The sequence below is a fragment of the Oncorhynchus keta genome, chromosome 13, assembly GCF_023373465.1.
Source record: "Oncorhynchus keta strain PuntledgeMale-10-30-2019 chromosome 13, Oket_V2, whole genome shotgun sequence".
In the NCBI taxonomy this organism is placed as follows: domain Eukaryota; kingdom Metazoa; phylum Chordata; class Actinopteri; order Salmoniformes; family Salmonidae; genus Oncorhynchus; species Oncorhynchus keta.
In genome coordinates, this window is record NC_068433.1 from 37,047,863 (window position 1) to 37,067,245 (window position 19,383).

At 44.5% G+C, this 19,383-nt stretch overlaps 1 protein-coding gene and 1 long non-coding RNA gene across 4 annotated transcripts in view; one reads left to right on the forward strand and one right to left on the reverse strand.

Moving 5' to 3' along the window:
- Positions 1–19,383, reverse strand: part of LOC118392255 (TBC1 domain family member 22B-like) — a 175,246-nt gene that overhangs the window by 152,932 nt on the left and 2,931 nt on the right. For both annotated transcript variants that reach the window (XM_035784045.2, XM_035784046.2), the window contains exons 3-5: positions 14,579–14,762; positions 14,170–14,407; positions 12,637–12,801 (exon numbers count right to left, since the gene is read on the reverse strand). In XM_035784045.2, coding sequence (XP_035639938.1) covers positions 12,637–12,801; positions 14,170–14,407; positions 14,579–14,762 — 587 coding nt within the window. The remainder of the gene's footprint in view (positions 1–12,636; positions 12,802–14,169; positions 14,408–14,578; positions 14,763–19,383) is intronic.
- The window catches only part of LOC118392256 (uncharacterized), a 45,657-nt gene continuing 28,553 nt past the window's right edge, over positions 2,280–19,383 (forward strand). For both annotated transcript variants that reach the window (XR_004827337.2, XR_004827338.2), the window contains exons 1-2: positions 2,280–2,672; positions 3,633–3,698. This is a non-coding gene — a long non-coding RNA (uncharacterized LOC118392256). The remainder of the gene's footprint in view (positions 2,673–3,632; positions 3,699–19,383) is intronic.

Sequence of the window (19,383 nt, forward strand, 5' to 3'; positions counted from 1 at the left end):
AGCTGTGTGATTGAGAAAGGGATGAGATGAGGTTTGAGCGAGAAAGAGCGACAGTGTGTGAGAGATGGAGGTTTAAGCGAGCTCCGTTGGTAGTGAAAGGACTGATCAACGGCTATGTAGTGCTACAGATGCTGTGATGTCAGAGGGGAGACTAGGACAAAAACCAGGTCGGCCACCTCAACCACTGGACAACACAAACATCTGTCTCTGTCAACACCTCTCTCGCTGTCTGTTCACTCGCTCCCTATAGGCTCTCTCTTTCTCTCCATCAATCAATCCATCTCCCTCTCTCTCCGTCTCTTAATTATGGCCTCTGAATTCAATTCATCGCTGGCACCATGTGTCTGGCTAGTATAAGACTATTTTGAAGATAAATACACAATGCAGAGAATGAGGACGAGAGTACTATAAACTAAATATAACACTAATGGTCAATAGGGAATTGTCAATGTAAATAGGAGTTGGTTTTCAGTTCTAAACAGCTGTTTAGAATCTGTGAAATGTCACTCCTAAACTCAGAGCTACATTCTGTACATTGAGTCTGGAGCAGGATACTGGTTATCTGGCCATTGGCCCAGTGGTACTGCAAGGACTTCTGATTAGTCAACCCCAGGCTAGGCTGGGGGGCTATAAATGGCATTATGTTCCTTTGTTCAGTGGAGAAGAGCTGAGGAGAGGGGAGACTGAACAGCTACCTCCCAGCAGAACATCTTGACTTGTCCTTTTCAAATAAACCTATTTTTCTCCCCCTGATTTGCTTTGAAGTTTGTGTTACTGAAGAATAACATAAATTGCTAACACTTCTTGCCGACACTTCTTTGTGATGACCACTCCAATACCTTGACTTTGTTGTCCTTAAGCCATTTTGCCACAACTTTGGAAGTATGCTTGGGGTCATTGTCCATTTGGAAGACCGAGTTGCGACCAAGCTTTAGCTTCCTGACTGATGTATTGAGATGTTGCTTCAATGTATCCACATAATTGTACATCCTCAAGATGCCATCTAATTTGTGAAGGGCACCAGTCCCTCCTGCAGCAACGCACCCCCACAACATGATTCTGTCACCCCCATGCTTCGTGGTTGGGATGGTGTTTTTCAGCTTCCCCCTTTTTCCTCCAAACATAACAATGGTCATTATGGCCAAACGTTTCCATTTTTGTTTCATCAGAGCAGAGGACATTTCTCCAAAAAGTATGATCTTTGTCCCCACATGCAGTTGCAAACCGTAGTCTGGCTTTTTAAATGGCGGTTGTGGAGCAGTGGCTTCTTCCTTGCTGAGTGGCCTTTCAGGTTATGTTGATATAGGACTCGTTTTACTGTGGATATAGATACTTCTGTACCCGTTTCCTCCAGCATCTTCACAAGGTCCTTTGCTGTTGTTCTGGGATTGATTTTTACTTTTCGCACCAAAGTACATTCATCTCTAAGGACCCAGAATGCGTCTCCTTCCTGAGTGGTATGACAGCTGCGTGGTCCCATGGTGTTTATACTTGTGTACTATTGTTTGTACAGATGTACGTGGTACATTTGGAAATTGCTCCCAAGGATGAAGCAGACTTGTAGAGGTCTACAATTCTTTTTTTCTGAGGTCTTTGCTGATTTGTTTTCATTTTCCCATGATGTCAAGCAAAGAGCTACGGAGTTTGAAGGTAGGCCTTGAAATACATCCATAGGTACACCTCCAATTGACACAAATTATGTCAATTAGCCTATCAGAAGCTTCTAAAGCTATGTCATCATTTTCTTGAATTTCCCAAGCTGTTTAAAGGCACAGTCAACTCAGTGTATGTAAACGTCTGACCCACTGGAATTGTGATACTGTGAATTATAAGTGAAATAATCGTTCTGGAAACAATTGTTAGAAAAATGACTTGTGTCATGCACAAAGTAGAAAACAAGTTAATGATTCCAACCTAAGTGTGTATGTAAACTTCAGACTTCAACTGTATATATAAACATAGAGATATATATATAATACAACTTTTGACGTTAATGTAATGTTATTGTTAAGTGAGAAAACCACTCTGGGAAAGGGTGGAACAGCTCTTTCGGATGTGAGCATGAAAGAGATTATACAATTGACTGTCTAGTGATATAAAAAGCCATTTCAAAGTAGAGCAAGAGACACAGGTGAAAAAGTCCGACGTGAACCCCACCTGTGTCCCCTCTATCTATTCTCACACTGAATTGGGCATGGCAGATCAGGTTTCAAGCAACTGGTCAGCACTGCCTGTCCTTGAGTCAACAGATTCTGACAGCAGTGACGAACGATGTCTTAGGCCAACCAGAACACAGGCTGTAAAAGGGAGTAAAGACAAACCTCTAGAGACGGTGATCACACACAAATCAGCATCTCCAAAACAGTTGGATGAATGGTCAAAAACTTTTAAGTATTCACGAGACGTGGTTATCAGAGTTGTGCAGGTTCCGAGTGAAACCAACAACATTATTTGTTCAGCAAAAGAGAAACCTGGAGTATGTCCTTATTGCGGGATTTCTGGTCACTGGCAACGAGAATGTTGGAAAATAAAACGGGATTTTATGAGAAGTGTCCAGGAGAAGAAGAGTCCGTTTAAGGGAAAATGGAAACAGGACAAAAGCCCCAATGACACAACACTTATGGAGACATTTAAGAAGCTCTCTCCGGCTCAGCAGCAGAGATGCTGTGGAGGTAAACTAATAAACTCCCTCTTACATCCCATCTCAGCTGGTGTATATATGAAATCGGATGGAATAAACGTGAACATGATGGTTAACTTTGCATTAGATTTGTTTTAGTAGATACGGGTGCTGAAGTCACTGTATTTCCCATATCTTAAGCAAAACACATATGTCCTCAGCACACGGGCAAGAAGATGAGAGCAATGGGAGTAGGGGGAAGAGGAAGACAGATATGAAACAGACCAAACCATTATCAATTTCTATTGGTCCAATGAAGAATTATGCAGGAATCTATAGTTCAGAATCATGCTATTTGGACTACGAAGAACATTGAGTGTGGAACTTTGGATATGGAACCAGTGTGCTTGACAGGTGTTGCACCACCTTGCACAAAACAATATCCCACTAGCAAGGAAGCTATGGATGCTACTAAAGTAGTGGGTAAAAAGATCTATGGGACATGGGTATAGTTGAAAAGACACCATGTAATCCAGCTACTCTGATGTATCCTACAGATACCACATTACTTGAACAAGACGATGTTTAACTATTGCATACAACTCTCTAATGGGGAATAACCCCCGAGGGGGACATGACGTAGTGCCGGGACAGTGTGTGATGGTACAAAAATATGTGACAGACACATTAGGGCCAACATGGGACGGTCCTTATCAAAGTTCGCTCATAACGAGGTCAGCAGTAAAAGTTCAGGGAAAAATCGCGATGGACACATGTCATTCATTGCAATGTTGTCGATATCGATGACAAAGCAGGGCCTGGAGAATAAAGAACTGATTGGTCCCCCAACTGCTATTCAATCTCGGGTGAAGAAGCATCGTAAGATGATCAGAACCTGATAAGCTTTTATGTTGTACACCGCAGTCGTCATATTAGGGATATCTAGGTGAAATGTCAATCTCTCTTGAAACCAGGACCTGGTACTTTCACTTTTTTGTTTCCTTCATAACAGGTTATGAGAATCCATCATCCGAGGCTGCAGCAATATCCCTCGACTGTGCCTGAAACGATACAGGAAGTAGGTGGTGTTTCTATTTCTTACACAGCGATGCATCAGCAGGATGAGGGACACGGGGGAGTCAATACGTTTCTAGCCCTCTCTCTACACTATACCACAGTAGTCAATAAGAATTTGTTCTTAACAGACTTGCCTAGTTACATAAAAGGTCAAATAAAAACATATCAAGGCCAGGCATTCCATGAAAGGCTATTCCTTTTAACCATAGTGAAATGTTGGGTATATGGAGAGATGTTAATTGGTATAAGGTGATTATTGGTAATAATTTGGATGAGAATGTTGGGTATCAACATGCGAGAGTACCTAGTTCTGCAGTTCCTTCCATCAATTGAGATTGCCAATGACACTAATCAGCGACCACCTTACCTAGTTATTACACATGGCCCTGTTGGGTGGTTATGTTTTAATAGGTCACTCTCTAGGAATTTGTATCAACTGCACCAGGACGCATGCGTTTGTCAAAATAGGACAGTAAGTGTGATCAGACAACAGATCTAGCTATCTGCCTGTGATGGTACTAAGGTCGCGGAATGTCTAACGTCTGCTGAATTGACTCAGTAATAACACTATGACTACTTTTTATGCCAATACCTTCAGTAATATCATCAATAATGGCATGATAGCTCCTAATGGGACTTACTTTATCTGCGGATCCTATGCCTATTCCTGGTTACCAAAGTTGAGGCAAGGGTCGTGTTATTTGGTATATGTCGTACCCTAGGGTAAGATGTTCTGTGAATTCTCTTCTTTCACACAGTCATAAATGTGGGATTACAGAAACGGAGAGATTCTCTGCGATTGATTTTCCCACTGATGGTATTTCTAAAATAGCACGGGAAGTTATTAATAAGGCTCGCTCTTTGGAAATCCTAGCTAATAGTACAGCTGAGAGTCTTGAGTTAATAACAGCTGAGATGGTTGCCATCTCGTCTGTGGCAATGCAAAATCGTTTGGCCCTTGATTATCTTCTGAATACTGTGTTTATATTCCTGATAATTCTGAGGAAATAACTGACCTAATCCAAAAGATCAGGACTTTTCAATATCATGATTATCATGATTACATTCCAGATGATCTAGGCTTAGTCATGTGGTTGTCTTCCACATTCGGTACATGGGGGGCTATAAATGGCATCCTGTTCCTTTGTTCAGTGGAGAAAACCTGAGGAGTGGAGAGACTGAACATCTACCTCCCAGCATAACATCTTGATTTGTCCTTCTCAAATAAACGTATTCTTCTCCCCCTGATTTGCTTTGGAGTTTGTGTTATTGAAGAATAACGTAAATTGCTAACACTAGTCAGTTTGGATATGTTATAAAGGAGCGACAACTCCATTTTTATTTAAAAAGCAGATCCCGACTGCAGGCCTGGTATAATCAATGTTGACAGGCTTAGAATCACTGACTGTACCCTGCTGCCTGACCCGGCCTCCATCCATCTCGCTCTCTCTCTCATCCTCCTCCCAGGACACTAGAATAATAGAGAGACAGATGGAAGACATGCATCGGTATATGGATGGCTTTAAATCCTCGTATGACCTCGCCATCCTGGATTGCTGCCGTTTCGCAAGCTTAGACCCAACTGTGCTATTTTGTGATTATTTTGTCATTTATTTTTACTCTATTTTTATGAAATGTATCCGCTATTATTTCTTACAACCGACAAGAACTCTTGAACATCAGATCGGCAGTTACTTACCCCAAATCCGGCTTCTAATTCGACTCATCTGACCTGGGCTCTCTCTGTAATTTTCGGGCTACCCGAAAGGGAAAACGCCGGCGTTACAGAGGCAAGACAGGGGGATCCTGGTGAGATTAACGCGAAGGGAAAACCGGCCACCTCTTCCCTCCATTCTACTGGCTAATGTACAGTCACTTGATAATAAGAAAGATGACCTCCAATCTAAGATTTGCTACAAACGAGACTCTCGGCCCTTACAAAAATGTACCATGGTCCTACTATGATACTTTCACTTATACCATGATATAGTCAATCATGGAAATGTACCATGGTTTTAGCTTTGAAGTATGATGATCCTAAATAATACCATAGTATTGCCTCATTGAAATAGCATGGTTTGAAACTGCATTACAAATTCAACCAAAAATTATCATACGGTACCATCTTTATTAATTGTGATTTATTGTTGTACAATATAATTATGCTTTAAATAAATAAACCCCACAAGGTCAAAAGAGGTTGGTTGGCATTATATTGATGAATTTATTTACCTGTATGGGCAAATTTCTAATAAAGTCAGAGGCAGGCTACCATTGTTGGTCCTAGTTTGTCTGTAACGTCAAAGAAAAAGGGAAACTGTTGCTGTGAAAAGGGAAAATACTTTCTGTATTAATAGTACTGTTTTTTTTGCTCATATTTGGGTTCCCTGTGTTGCCAACATGAAATGTGTGAGATATCTGGTAGCCTTATCTTTGGAATTTTGGAATAATTTACAGTAGTTATAGGCAAGGGGTGCTGTGCTTGTTTTGGCCCACAGAGAGAGCCGCTCGCCTAGTTGTTTCTTCACACGCGCTCACGCTACAGTGGCTCCTGCGCTAGACTGCCTAGTTAGTGAGTCAGTGAGAGAACCACCAGAAAAACAAAATATTTTAAATGTTACCATTACGGTGTGAGAGTTATAAAGCATAGGGTATGAAACACCAAGTTAAGCGGATTGTAATAATATAGCCAATTGTCATTTTCCGATGATGTTTTGATAGTTTAATTAATAATTAATTAATTAATTAATGACCGTTAGCATAGAAGATAACGTCAGGTAAAGTTAGCTTCAGTCAAGCTAGCCTATCATAGTCATGGTGACAGGACCAACGAACATTCACACATAGTATACACAAAGGGAAACATTGTAACTTGGTGTTTTTAGGGATATGTTTAAGCAACAAGGCCCAAGGGGGTGTGGTATATGGCCAATATAACAAGGCTAAGGGCTGTTCTTAAGCACGACGCAACGCGGAGTGCATGTATACAGCCCGCAGCCGTGGTATATTGGCCATATACCACAAACCGCTGAGGTGCCTAATTGCTATTATAAACTGGTTACCAACGTTACTGGAGCAGTAAAAATAAATGTTTTGACAGCCAATCAGCATTCATGGTTTTAACAACCCAGTGAATAATAAGAATTACATAATTAAAATGTATCTATGAGATAAGAATGTATACACTGCATGACCAAAAGTATGTGGACAACTGCTCGTCGAACATCTCATTCAAAAATCACGGGCATTTATATGGAGTTGGTCCCCCTTTTCTGCTATAACAACCTCCACTATTCTGGGAAGGCTTTCCACGAGATGTTAGAACATTGCTGTGGGTACTTGCTTCCATTCAGCCACAAGAGCATTAGTGAGGACGGGCACTGATGTTGGGCGATTAGGCCTGACTCGCAGTCGTCATTCCAATTCATCCCAAAGGAGTTCGATAGGGTTGAGGTCAGGGCCCTGTGCAAGCCAGTCAAGTTATTCCACAACAAACCATTTCTGTATGGACCTCGCTTTGTGCACAGGGTCATTGTCATGCTGAAACAGGAAAGGGCCTTAGCCAAACTGCCACAAAGTTGGAAGCACAGATTCGTCTAGAATATCATTGTATGCTGTAGTGTTAAGATTTCCCATCACTGGAACTAAGGGGCATAGCCCACACCATGAAAAAGAGCTCCAGATCATTATTCCTACTCCACCAAAAGTTACAGTTGGCACTATGCATTGGGGCAAGTAGTGTTTTCCTGGCATCCGCCAACCCCAAATTTGTCCGTCAGACTACTACTAGATTCATCACACCGGAAAACGCATTTCCACTAATCAAGAGTGCAATTATGGTGAGCTTTACACCTCTCCAGCCAACGCTTGGCATTGTGCATGGTGATCTTAGGCTTGTGTGCTGCAGCTAGGCCATGGAAACCCATTTCATGAAGCTACCAACGAACAGTTATTGTGCTGACGTTGTTTCCAGAGGCAGTTTGGAATTCAGTAGTGAGTGTTGCAACTGAGGACATACGATTTTCAGCACTCGGCGTTCTTGTTCTCTGAGCTTGTGTGACCTACCACTTCGCGGCTGAGCCGTTATTGCTCCTAGACATTTCCACTTCACAATAACAGCACTTACATTTGACCGTGGCATCTCCAGCTGGGCAGAAATTTTGCAAACTGACTTGTTGGAAAGGTGGCATTCTATGATGGTGCCACATTGAAATTCACTGAGCTCTAAGTAAGGCCATTCTACTGCCGATGTTTTGCTATGGAGATTGCATGGCTGTGTGCTCGATTTTATACACCTGTCAGCAACAGGTGTGGCTGAAATAGCCGAATCCACTAATTTGAAGGGGTGTCCACATACACCTTATGTACAAAAGTATGTTGGCTATTTAGAATCGTATACGAGTAGCCAAGTCAGTTGAATGAGAGAGAGCCAACTGAAAACTGTATTGATGAGAGAAGTACCAGAAACTAACATTTTTGATTCTTCAAGGTTTCAGAATGCATTCTTCTCACCATACTCTATCCAGGTCCCAAGTTTTAAGACGGTACACAACTAGACCAAGTGTGTTGTGGTTCACTATGAGCTAAAGGGGTTTAAGAGGGAACTAGGCCTACGCTTTGCATTTGAAGTAGTCAATGTTGCATCACGTGAGTACATTTTTAATTTGTCATTTAGCAGACGCTCTTATCCAGAGCGACTTTAGGTAATGAGAGCATACATTTTCACACTTTTTGTACTGGTCCCCTGTAGGAAATGAACCCACAACCCTGGTGTTGCATGTGCCATGCTCTACCAACTGTGCTACACGGGACTAGCCAAGTACCATATTTTACTATGTTTTTGGTCACTTTCCCCCAAAAAACGGTGGGACACACAACATCATAATACATCATAATACATTGTAAACAACTACCATGCTTTCATGTATGCTAGTACAAAACCATAGTATTTTTTTCATTGTTATTTGTACCAAGGTAGCAAGTCCAATTAAAAAAATGTCATGCTTTTTGTCACTACCACGGCAGGAAAATACCATGGTACTTGTGCAAATACCATGGTATTTTCGTGCCATGGTTGTTTTTTCACTGTACTACCATGGCAGGAAAATACCATGGTATTTGCACAAGTACCATGGTATTTTCCTGCCATTTTTTTCCCATTGTACATTTTTGTAAGGGGGAACTGCAATATTCTTTGTATTTCATAAACATGTATTTGTATTTCATAAACATGTCTCTCGGACAAGATACTATCCAACTCGATGGATTCTCCATTCACAGGGAGGACAGGACAGTGGAGTCGGGGAAATCGATGGGGGGTCCAACTGATGTGTCCAACTGATGTGTTAATTCCAGCTCGGTGGAAGTGCTCACCTATCTTGGAATACCTGATGGTCAAATGCCGACCTTTCTACCTCCCGAGGGAGTTTTCAGCTGTTGCCGTGAATGCTGTATACATTCCACCTCAGGCCAATAAAAATAACAAGCTGGCGCTTAACAAACTGTACAAGGCTATAAACAAGCAGGAAAACCTACACCCAGAGGCTGCCTTTCTGGTTGCTGGCGATTTTAATTTGCCGTCACGAAGACACGTGATGCCCAACTTCCATCAACACATCTCCAAAGCCACTATGGGTGATAAAGTCAGACGACTGCTTTTCTACCCACAAGAAAGCAACAAGACCCTCCCTTGTCTGCCATTCGGCAAATCAGATTGTGACTTACTTCCTGTTTACAAGCAGAAGCTCAAACAGGAAGTACCCGTGATTCACTCTGTTGAGAAATGGTCACCAGAATCAGAGGTTATGCTACAGGACTGCTTTGCTAGTGCTGATTGACGAGATAACCACCTCCGTCACCGGCTTCACTAGAAAATGCTGCGGCGACGTTGTACCCACGGTGAGGGTTTGCTGCTTCCCCAATCAAAAGCCCCGGATTAACACAGAGGTTGTAATTAAACTAAACAGGGCTACCGCACACAGAGCTATTTTAGACAACCCTAATGCTACGGTCAAAGAAAGGAATAAGTACAAGAAGGCCCGCTATGACCTACGCAGAGTCATCAAACAAGAAAAATAACAATATAGGAATAAGGTGGAATCCTATTACACAGATTCTGCCGCCCGCCGCATGTGGTTACAGTCCATTACGGATTACAAAGGAAGACCTAACCATGGTCTGCCCAACGATGCCGCTCTACCAGACGAACTCAATGCATTTTGTGCATGCTTTGACAACAACATTGAGCCTGGTGTCACTGACCCAGAGGATTTGGTGATCTCGCTCACCGAGGCCAACGTGAGAAGGGTCTTTAAATCAGGTCAACACCCTCAAATCCACAGCCCCCAATGGTATTCCAGGGCGCGTGCTCAGAGCATGCACAGAAAGGTTGGCAGGCAAATTCATAGTAATTTTCAAAATCTCTTTGTCCCCGTCTGTAATCCCCATGTTTAAGATGACCACAATCAATCCTGTTCCTAAGAACGTTAAGGCTTCATGCCACAATGACTACTACCCTGTAGCACTCACTTCTGTAATCTTTACGTGCTATGAGAGGCTGGTTATGGCACACGTTAACTCCCTCACCCCAGACTCCCTAGACCCACTCCAGTTTGCATACCGCCCCAACAGATCCATAGATGATGCAATCTCAATTGCACTCCACATTGTCCTCAATAACCTAGATAAGCGGAATACCTATGTGAGAATGATGTGTGACAGTGCTGCTTCCCCCTCTGGAAGTTAAAAAAAAGTCTGGCATTGGCCCTCAAATGATTCCACAGCTGTACCATTGAGAGCATATTGACTGGCTGCATCACTGCTTAGTATGGCAATAGCAACGCCCTCAATTGCATGGAGCTACAGAGGGTTGTGCGGACAGCCCAGTACATCACTTGGGGCGAGCTCCCAGCCATCCAGGACCTCTATCAGGCGGTGTGAAAATAAGGCTAGGAAAATCGCCAACCACCCAAGCCATAGACTATTTTCAAGTCTGACACCAACAGGCTCCTGAACAGCTTCTCTCCCAAAGCAATACGACTGATAAATAGCGGACAAAATATCTACACAGACTATATTTTTTGACCTTTTATTTCAATCTTGCACTGTCTCTATGCACACTCACACACACTGTCACCCCAACACACACACTCACTCACACATAATATGCAGATACATTTATACTGACTCTACACACCCGCTCACATACAAGCTGCTGTTACTCTGTTTATCTTATCTCCCATCCTGTTGCCTAATCCCTTTACATATCTACCTCCATCACTCCAGTATCCCTGCCCATGTAAATATGGTATTAGAACTGACTTAAATATTTCCAGTATATTGTATGCTTACTTACTTTGTGTATTTCATATTCTTATTTCTCCTGGTATTGATTATTGCATTGTTGGGTTTTGAGTTTGCAAGAAAGGCATTTCACTGTACTTGTACATGTGACATTAAAACTTGAAAAAACTTACCACTGTTTGTGTATCAACTGAGCTCTATATAGTGGTCCCTTCTTTAGTCATGAGCTGTCCAGGTTAAATGTGTCTATTGAAAAGGAACAGGTGGCAAAAAAAAAAAAGGTGAACCTGTTATGGTCTTTGCCTTTCAAAATCGGACGTGGTCTTTTGACATTCAGCACGTCACTTACCCCACTCCTACGCCCTCATATGTCTCTGCACGACCCTGAACCACCTCATGACTTGTAGCTCACCTCAGGTTGTATAGACAGACAGTTGGTGACACTAAGCCTCACTAAATGGATACAGCTAGTGGGTTGAATCAGCGCTATCACAATGACTCAATAGCATTGACTCCCTCACAGGTATAACCTCACTAAGACACCTTCACAGAAACTGAAATCATTGAGGCGGAACAGACAGCACACACACAATCACACAGGACATTCAGAGCATTACAAAAGACGACTGCAGGGAAAATCATCAAGGGTACAAGAGGGCTAAGAGTGAGTCTGACAACACGTACACACTCGTGCACACGCCTGAGCAGCTCCAATAAAACTCACTAGCGATCTGCCCCCATGCCTTTCCAGGACGGAGCTGATAAGACAGACAGATGCTGCAAGATTAGGGGACTGACAAAGAACAAGACCTTGAAACTTATAGGAGAACAAGTGGGAGTCAAAGGGTGAATAGACTCCTTCTAATCACCCATAGAACCTAAAATCCTCCACAGAATAGCCCGTAGAAGTTGAAAGCATAACCAATAAAACTTTCAAATCGGCCATATAAATGCCCATAGAAGAACTATACCAAAGCTACTTCCGCTACCCCATTATGGCCTTGGATCACAAGTTAAGCACCATCTCATCTCATCCAGGCTGCATCAAATCTAGCGGCGCACAATTGACCCAGCGTCGTCCGGGGTTTGGCCGTCATTGTAAATAAGATTTGCTCTAATTGGCTTGCCTAGTTAAATAAAGAATAAATAAAAAAACATCTCAAAGAAGTACTGTAGAAGTAAGCTAAAGAACGAGCAAGTAAAAACTAAAATCATCATTTGAATCCATTGGATTATGCACGGTGGCCACTGGCCAGATGGCAGAGCTTAGTTCCCCCTCAGCTATTCATATGGCATCGTTAGAACACCGCAGATGTTTCACTGCTTGATTTCTCAGATGGAGTTCAATACCACAGAGCTGGGAATGGTGTTTTCAAAAAAAAATTAAAAGAGGATGTCTTTATCTTAGCAAGGTGAGACAGAGAGGTGTTGTAACCCAAAGCAATGATACAGCTTCAGATATCTTTTCCCCCCAAATGGTTTAGTTCAGGATTGGGGTGAACCTGTGTGGTTAAGTGGTAAAGTTCCTACACAAAGCACATATCAGAGCTTCAAACGTTGTGGGTTCAATGATCCCTATGACCACCATTCCTACAGGCATCTGATCTTAGATCTGTAATTAATATCCAGAAACATACCAAGGTCAGTGTTGGGTCCAGCCAGGACCTGTCTGAACTTGTCCAGGCGAGAGGCCTCTCTCTCTGTCATGGCTGGGGTCCCGGAAGTGTTCTGGTCAGCTATACGAGCCACCATGGGGATGGTGGGCCGGTGGGGCAGGGACTGCTGTCTGTGGAGCGACACATCTGGATAAACAGAGAGAGGGGACAGATACTGAGAACAATAAACACGCAGACACACACAAAGATGCACACACACTTGGTCACACGCAAAAACACACAGACAAACATGCACACACACCTGTTGGAAGCACCTTTCCTCCGAGAGCACCCATTGAAGTCACACGTCAAACAGACACACAAAAATACCACCATTCTCCATTCCAGCAACAGAAAACCACAAATACAGGCAATTACAGGGCAGAGTCTAGTTTTTTCCCAGCAGCAGAGGGTAGAGGACAGTGGAGGACAGTGGAGGACCCAGAGAGGGTGTAGAGTGCTGCAGGGTCAAGGTCAGCCCACTCTCTCTCTCTGTCTGTCTGTCCATTAGCAGAGAGCAGCCTGAGTGCAGGCTGGGTGCTGAAGCCTAATGAAAGCCTTGCAGTGGGCCATTATCTAATATAGGACTAGGCAGCTGGGTCCACAGAGACAGACCACAGCAGCAGACAACAACAACACATCAGAAGGTAGGGAGGCAGGGAGACAGGGGAGTGCCAGGTTAGACAGACGGGAGAGCATAGAAGTGGGTAGAGAGGAGCTACCAGATAGACACAACAAGATTATAGTGATGTGACTAAAGGAAAATGAACACTGCGGTTTTATGTGATGAGTTGAGCTCAAGGTGGCAGCTTTGTTTGAACACAGCATGCAAAGGGGTGTGTGAGTACTATCACTTCATGCAGACAAAGAACAAGAATTGAGGGGGTAGCACAACAGGCACTGCATTATCACCATGATTTATAATTTACCCAAACACTACAGTTGACTCAATAATAGAGAGCAGAACATTCAGAGATAATATGTCGTCTCTCAGAGGAGGAAGAGGAGTGTGTGAGCAGGGGGCAGTATGTATGTGTGTGCATCTGTCTTCGTGTGTGTGTGTGTGTGTGTGTGTGTACTGAACAACACAGGTGAATGGAGCAGACACGAGACAGTATCTGCTCAGCCAGTGTCTCCTCCATGGAGATAACTACTGGTGTTAGGGCGGCTACGGGCTGCTTTCTTATCTCCTGCACCACCACAGACAGCAGGCAGGCATTCCCTACAGCACAACACAAACACCACCCTCTGCTGCTGTTACCACACTTACAAATTAACATGAAAAGCCTAACAGGCTCAGAGCAGAGGCAAGGAGAGAGGAAATATTGTGTATAGAAGGAGTGGGTGGAGACTGGAGACAGTTAGGAAGTTGATAGTCGCATCTGTCACCTCACCTGAAGCTTACATTTGTTTGTTTGTCTGTTTGTTGATTGATTGATCGATAGAGAGGACGAGAGATAGAGAGCGGGAGAGCGAGACCGAGAAGTGAGAAACGTGCGACAGATGTCAACTTACCCTTAGGTGATCCGATGGGGGCCTCACTCAGTGACTTCACAAGTCTGCCATCGCCAAGCGGGCTGGGCTCAGAGGCAAACGACACCTCAGGGGTTGATTCCTCCCCTTCCTCCCCCTGGTCTTCCTCTTCTTCCACCTCTTCTTCATTTGCGTCCTCTTCCTCTCTCTCCTCCAGCTCTGACGCGCCGGCATCGTCCTGTCTCTGCTTCTCCTGCTGCTTGCTGTGGTTCTCGATAACCTGCATAATGATAATAACAATACATTACATTTTTGAACTCCTTACAAACAGCTGAATGTATTATAAGGGCTTATATGTTAACATAAAAAGGACATATGAGTGCATAATAAGCGCCTTTGAAACACCCAAGGATGACTGACTGCTGTGTATGTTTTTACATCACAGAATCACCTTGTTGGCGGTTTCCATGACGACCTCGATGTTGAGGTTCTGTGCGGCCATGGCGAGTAGCTCGTCGTCGTCGTCCCCCACGTCCCAGGCATCGCTGGTGATGCTCTCAAACTCCTGGAAGGTGGTGGCTTTCTTTGGCTTCCCTCCCGGTGTCGTCTGGGGCTTGTTGCCCGCTTTGATTAGACTGAGAGGGAGAAACATAAGGAGAAGTTTAGGGTACTAGAAGTCATCCAAAACATTAAAAAGACATCAAAAAGCACCAAAAAGATTAATGTGTTTTCAAATTCATGTTATTTTTGCGGAAGGTGGAAGGGGTTGGTAATAATGGTGATTTGAAGGACAGGTGTAAAACTTAGAAAGGATGAACAGAAGGGCCATGAAAGATTAGGACAGGGAGCCAAATTCACTCTGGAAAGGCAACTTCAAACAACCTTGCTGTCCATTAGATGGCATTAAGATTCAAATGCCAAATACAGTTTGTCAAAAAGTGCCTACTTCAGCCAAAGAGCATAATCTTGTACTAAATTCCCAAAATGCACGGGTCCTTTTTAAGTTATATTAATCAGACTGCAGGTGTGCCTTTGATATTGACAGGCTACGGATGGATATTCTCACGTTGACGCAGCGAGCCAATGTTGAAAATAACTGACTGACGATAATGAAAGAAATTAGACAACCACAAAAACATTCCACAAGGACAATCAATGAGTCAGCATCTATTTAAATTATTTCAAAATGGTTATTGTAAAAGGTACACAATCATTGCGCAGAGATGAAATCAATTAAAAATACAATCTCACAGAAAACCTTCCTTTGTGTATGAGAGATGTTTTCTTCAGGGGGAAAATGAAATAAAAAGTCTATTTAAATGTATCCTTTTTCCTCTCATGTCCATGAAACTCAGGTGTGCACCAAAGATTGAAAAACAGCGAACGTGGAAGAAGAGAGGGAGGGGGGACCCTTCCTTTCCATCTAATTATTTTCATTCAAAACCAAGCATTAGCATAACAAAAGCAAAGCCAAGTTCAATATGACTCTGCCTGTCACTAGCCCACTCCTGACAGGTGATAAAATTATGGAACTCAGCCTAACAATAACAAGTAACTGAAATAAACCCCTCTGTGGACATCAACCACATGATTAAACTTGCTGCACTTTAATCTCAATGGCAAAGCAACAAAAGCCTATTACTGAAGATCAGCTGCTTCGTGTATTTCCGCTCCCTCCTTGTCAACCCACAACCAACAGTTGGGAGAATATACTTGGTATACTGGTATGTGAGCAGATGGGTGGAGATTCAGAACTGTGCAAGACTGGACTGCACAGCCCAGAGAGCCAGCAGAGAGAATATTATACTGTTACGTATATAGAGTATTTGATTAGGCCTAACTTGGATCTGTGTGTGTTAATCTAAACAGATGTCAAATGGTGATAAGACAGATCATAAACAAATATAGTCGGTGCCAGGCAGCCTGAGAAATAAGCCCTTCTAGGTATCAGTCTGTCTCTGCTTTAGGGAATTTCCATCAAAAAGGACACGTGAGCACCGACATGTGAAGTTCATAGGCACATATAAAATTGTGTCAATTGAAAGCTATATATTTGGGGAAAATTAAGGCATAGATACATTTTTCAACCATTTTCCATCTTAAAAATTCAGCATGGAAAAGGGCCTCCCGAGTGCCTGAGACGTCACTTCAGATCCGGGCTTGATCCCGGAATGTGCCGCAGCCGGCCGCGACCGGGAGACCCATGTGGCTTGGCAGGGTCGTGTTTCAGAGGACACACGGCTCTCAAGTCGGTGCCGGAGTTGCAGCAATGGGACTTGACTGTAACTACCAATTTGATATCACAAATATTGGGGGGTAAAAAGTTAAATAATAATTATAATGGAATAAAAATCTATGAGAAAAAGTAATCGACGGTGTTAGAAATACATCAAAAGACCATAATGTTGATGTATAGACCCCTGACAACTAATATCATATTAGTATTGGAGAAAATGCTTACCTTCAGTAAGTTTAAGAAATATTGTCTTGTACCTTGTATTTCTGTTACCAAAAACTGATACCTTTAAGATATTTTCAAATTACTCTTCCTCATAAGGGAGGACAATGAAAGTTAACAGAAGTAACAAGGAATGTCTCTTTCTCCCCTTACCCATCTGTCTATCGCCTCCTTTGAATTTCATGCTGTCACAGTTACCAGCCCTTTCAAGCTTAACATCCTTATCATTTATCGCCCTCCAGGTCCCCTCGGAGAGTTCATCAATGAGCTTGATGTCTTGATAAGCTCCTTTCCTGAGGACGGCTCACCTCTCACAGTTCTGGGCGACTTTAACCTCCCCACGTCTACCTTTGACTCATTCCTCTCTGCCTCCTTCTTTCCACTCCTTTCCTCTTTTGACCTCACCCTCTCACCTTCCCCCCTACTCACAAGGCAGGCAATACGCTCGACCTCATCTTTACTAGATGCTGTTCTTCCACTAACCTCATTGCAACTCCCCTCCAAGTCTCCGACCACTACCTTGTATCCTTTTCCCTCTCGCTCTCATCCAACACTTCCCACACTGCCCCTACTCGGATGGTATCGCGCCGTCCCAACCTTCGCTCTCTCTCCCCCGCTACTCTCTCCTCTTCCATCCTATCATCTCTTCCCTCTGCTCAAACCTTCTCCAACCTATCTCCTGATTCTGCCTCCTCAACCCTCCTCTCCTCCCTTTCTGCATCCTTTGAATCTCTATGTCCCCTATCTTCCAGGCCGGCTCGGTCCTCCCCTCCCGCTCCGTGGCTCGACGACTCATTGCGAGCTCACAGAACAGGGCTCCGGGCAGCCGAGCAGAAATGGAGGAAAACTCGCCTCCCTGCGGACCTGGCATCCTTTCGCTCCCTCCTCTCTACATTTTCCTACTCTGTCTCTGCTGCTAAAGCCACTTTCTACCAATCTAAATTCCAAGCATCTGCCTCTAACCCTAGGAAGCTCTTTGCCACCTTCTCCTCCCTCCTGAATCCTCCTCCCCCTCCCCCTCCTCCCTCTCTGCAGATGACTTCGTCAACCATTTTGAAAAGAAGGTCGACGACATCCGATCCTCGTTTGCTAAGTCAAACGTCACCGCTGGTTCTGCTCACACTGCCCTACCCTGTGCTCTGACCTCTTTCTCCCCTCTCTCTCCAGATGAAATCTCGCGTCTTGTGACGGCCGGCCGCCCAACAACCTGCCCGCTTGACCCTATCCCCTCCTCTCTTCTCCAGACCATTTCCGGAGACCTTCTCCCTTACCTCACCTCGCTCATCAACTCATCCCTGACCAATGGCTACGTCGCTTCCGTCTTCAAGAGAGCGAGAGTTGCACCCCTTCTGAAAAAAACCTACACTCGATCCCTCCGATATCAACAACTACAGACCAGTATCCCTTCTTTCTTTTCTCTCCAAAACTCTTGAACGTGCCGTCCTTGGCCAGCTCTCCCGCTATCTCTCTCAGAATGACCTTCTTGATCCAAATCAGTCAGGTTTCAAGACTAGTCATTCAACTGAGACTGCTCTTCTCTGTATCACGGAGGCGCTCCGCACCGCTAAAGCTAACTCTCTCTCCTCTGCTCTCATCCTTCTAGACCTATCGGCTGCCTTCGATACTGTGAACCATCAGATCCTCCTCTCCACCCTCTCCGAGTTGGGCATCTCCGGCGCGGCCCACGCTTGGATTGCGTCCTACCTGACAGGTCGCTCCTACCAGGTGGCGTGGCGAGAATCTGTCTCCTCACCACGCGCTCTCACCACTGGTGTCCCCCAGGGCTCTGTTCTAGGCCCTCTCCTATTCTCGCTATACACCAAGTCACTTGGCTCTGTCATAACCTCACATGGTCTCTCCTATCATTGCTATGCAGACGACACACAATTAATCTTCTCCTTTCCCCCTTCTGATGACCAGGTGGCGAATCGCATCTCTGCATGTCTGGCAGACATATCAGTGTGGATGACGGATCACCACCTCAAGCTGAACCTCGGCAAGACGGAGCTGCTCTTCCTCCCGGGAAGGACTGCCCGTTCCATGATCTCGCCATCACGGTTGACAACTCCATTGTGTCCTCCTCCCAGAGCGCTAAGAACCTTGGCGTGATCCTGGACAACACCCTGTCGTTCTCAACTAACATCAAGGCGGTGGCCCGTTCCTGTAGGTTCATGCTCTACAACATCCGCAGAGTACAACCCTGCCTCACACAGGAAGCGGCGCAGGTCCTAATCCAGGCACTTGTCATCTCCCGTCTGGATTACTGCAACTCGCTGTTGGCTGGGCTCCCTGCCTGTGCCATTAAACCCCTACAACTCATCCAGAACGCCGCAGCCCATCTGGTGTTCAACCTTCCCAAGTTCTCTCACGTCACCCCGCTCCTCCGCTCTCTCCACTGGCTTCCAGTTGAAGCTCGCATCCACTACAAGACCATGGTGCTTGCCTACGGAGCTGTGAGGGGAACGGCACCTCAGTACCTCCAGGCTCTGATCAGGCCCTACACCCAAACAAGGGCACTGCGTTCATCCACCTCTGGCCTGCTCGCCTCCCTACCTCTGAGGAAGTACAGTTCCCGCTCAGCCCAGTCAAAACTGTTCGCTGCTCTGGCTCCCCAATGGTGGAACACACTCCCTCACGACGCCAGGACAGCGGAGTCAATCACCACCTTCCGGAGACACCTGAAACCCCACCTCTTTAAGGAATACCTAGGATAGGATAAAGTAATCCTTCTCACCCCCTAAAAGATTTAGATGCACTATTGTAAAGTGGCTGTTCCACTGGATGTCATAAGGAATGCA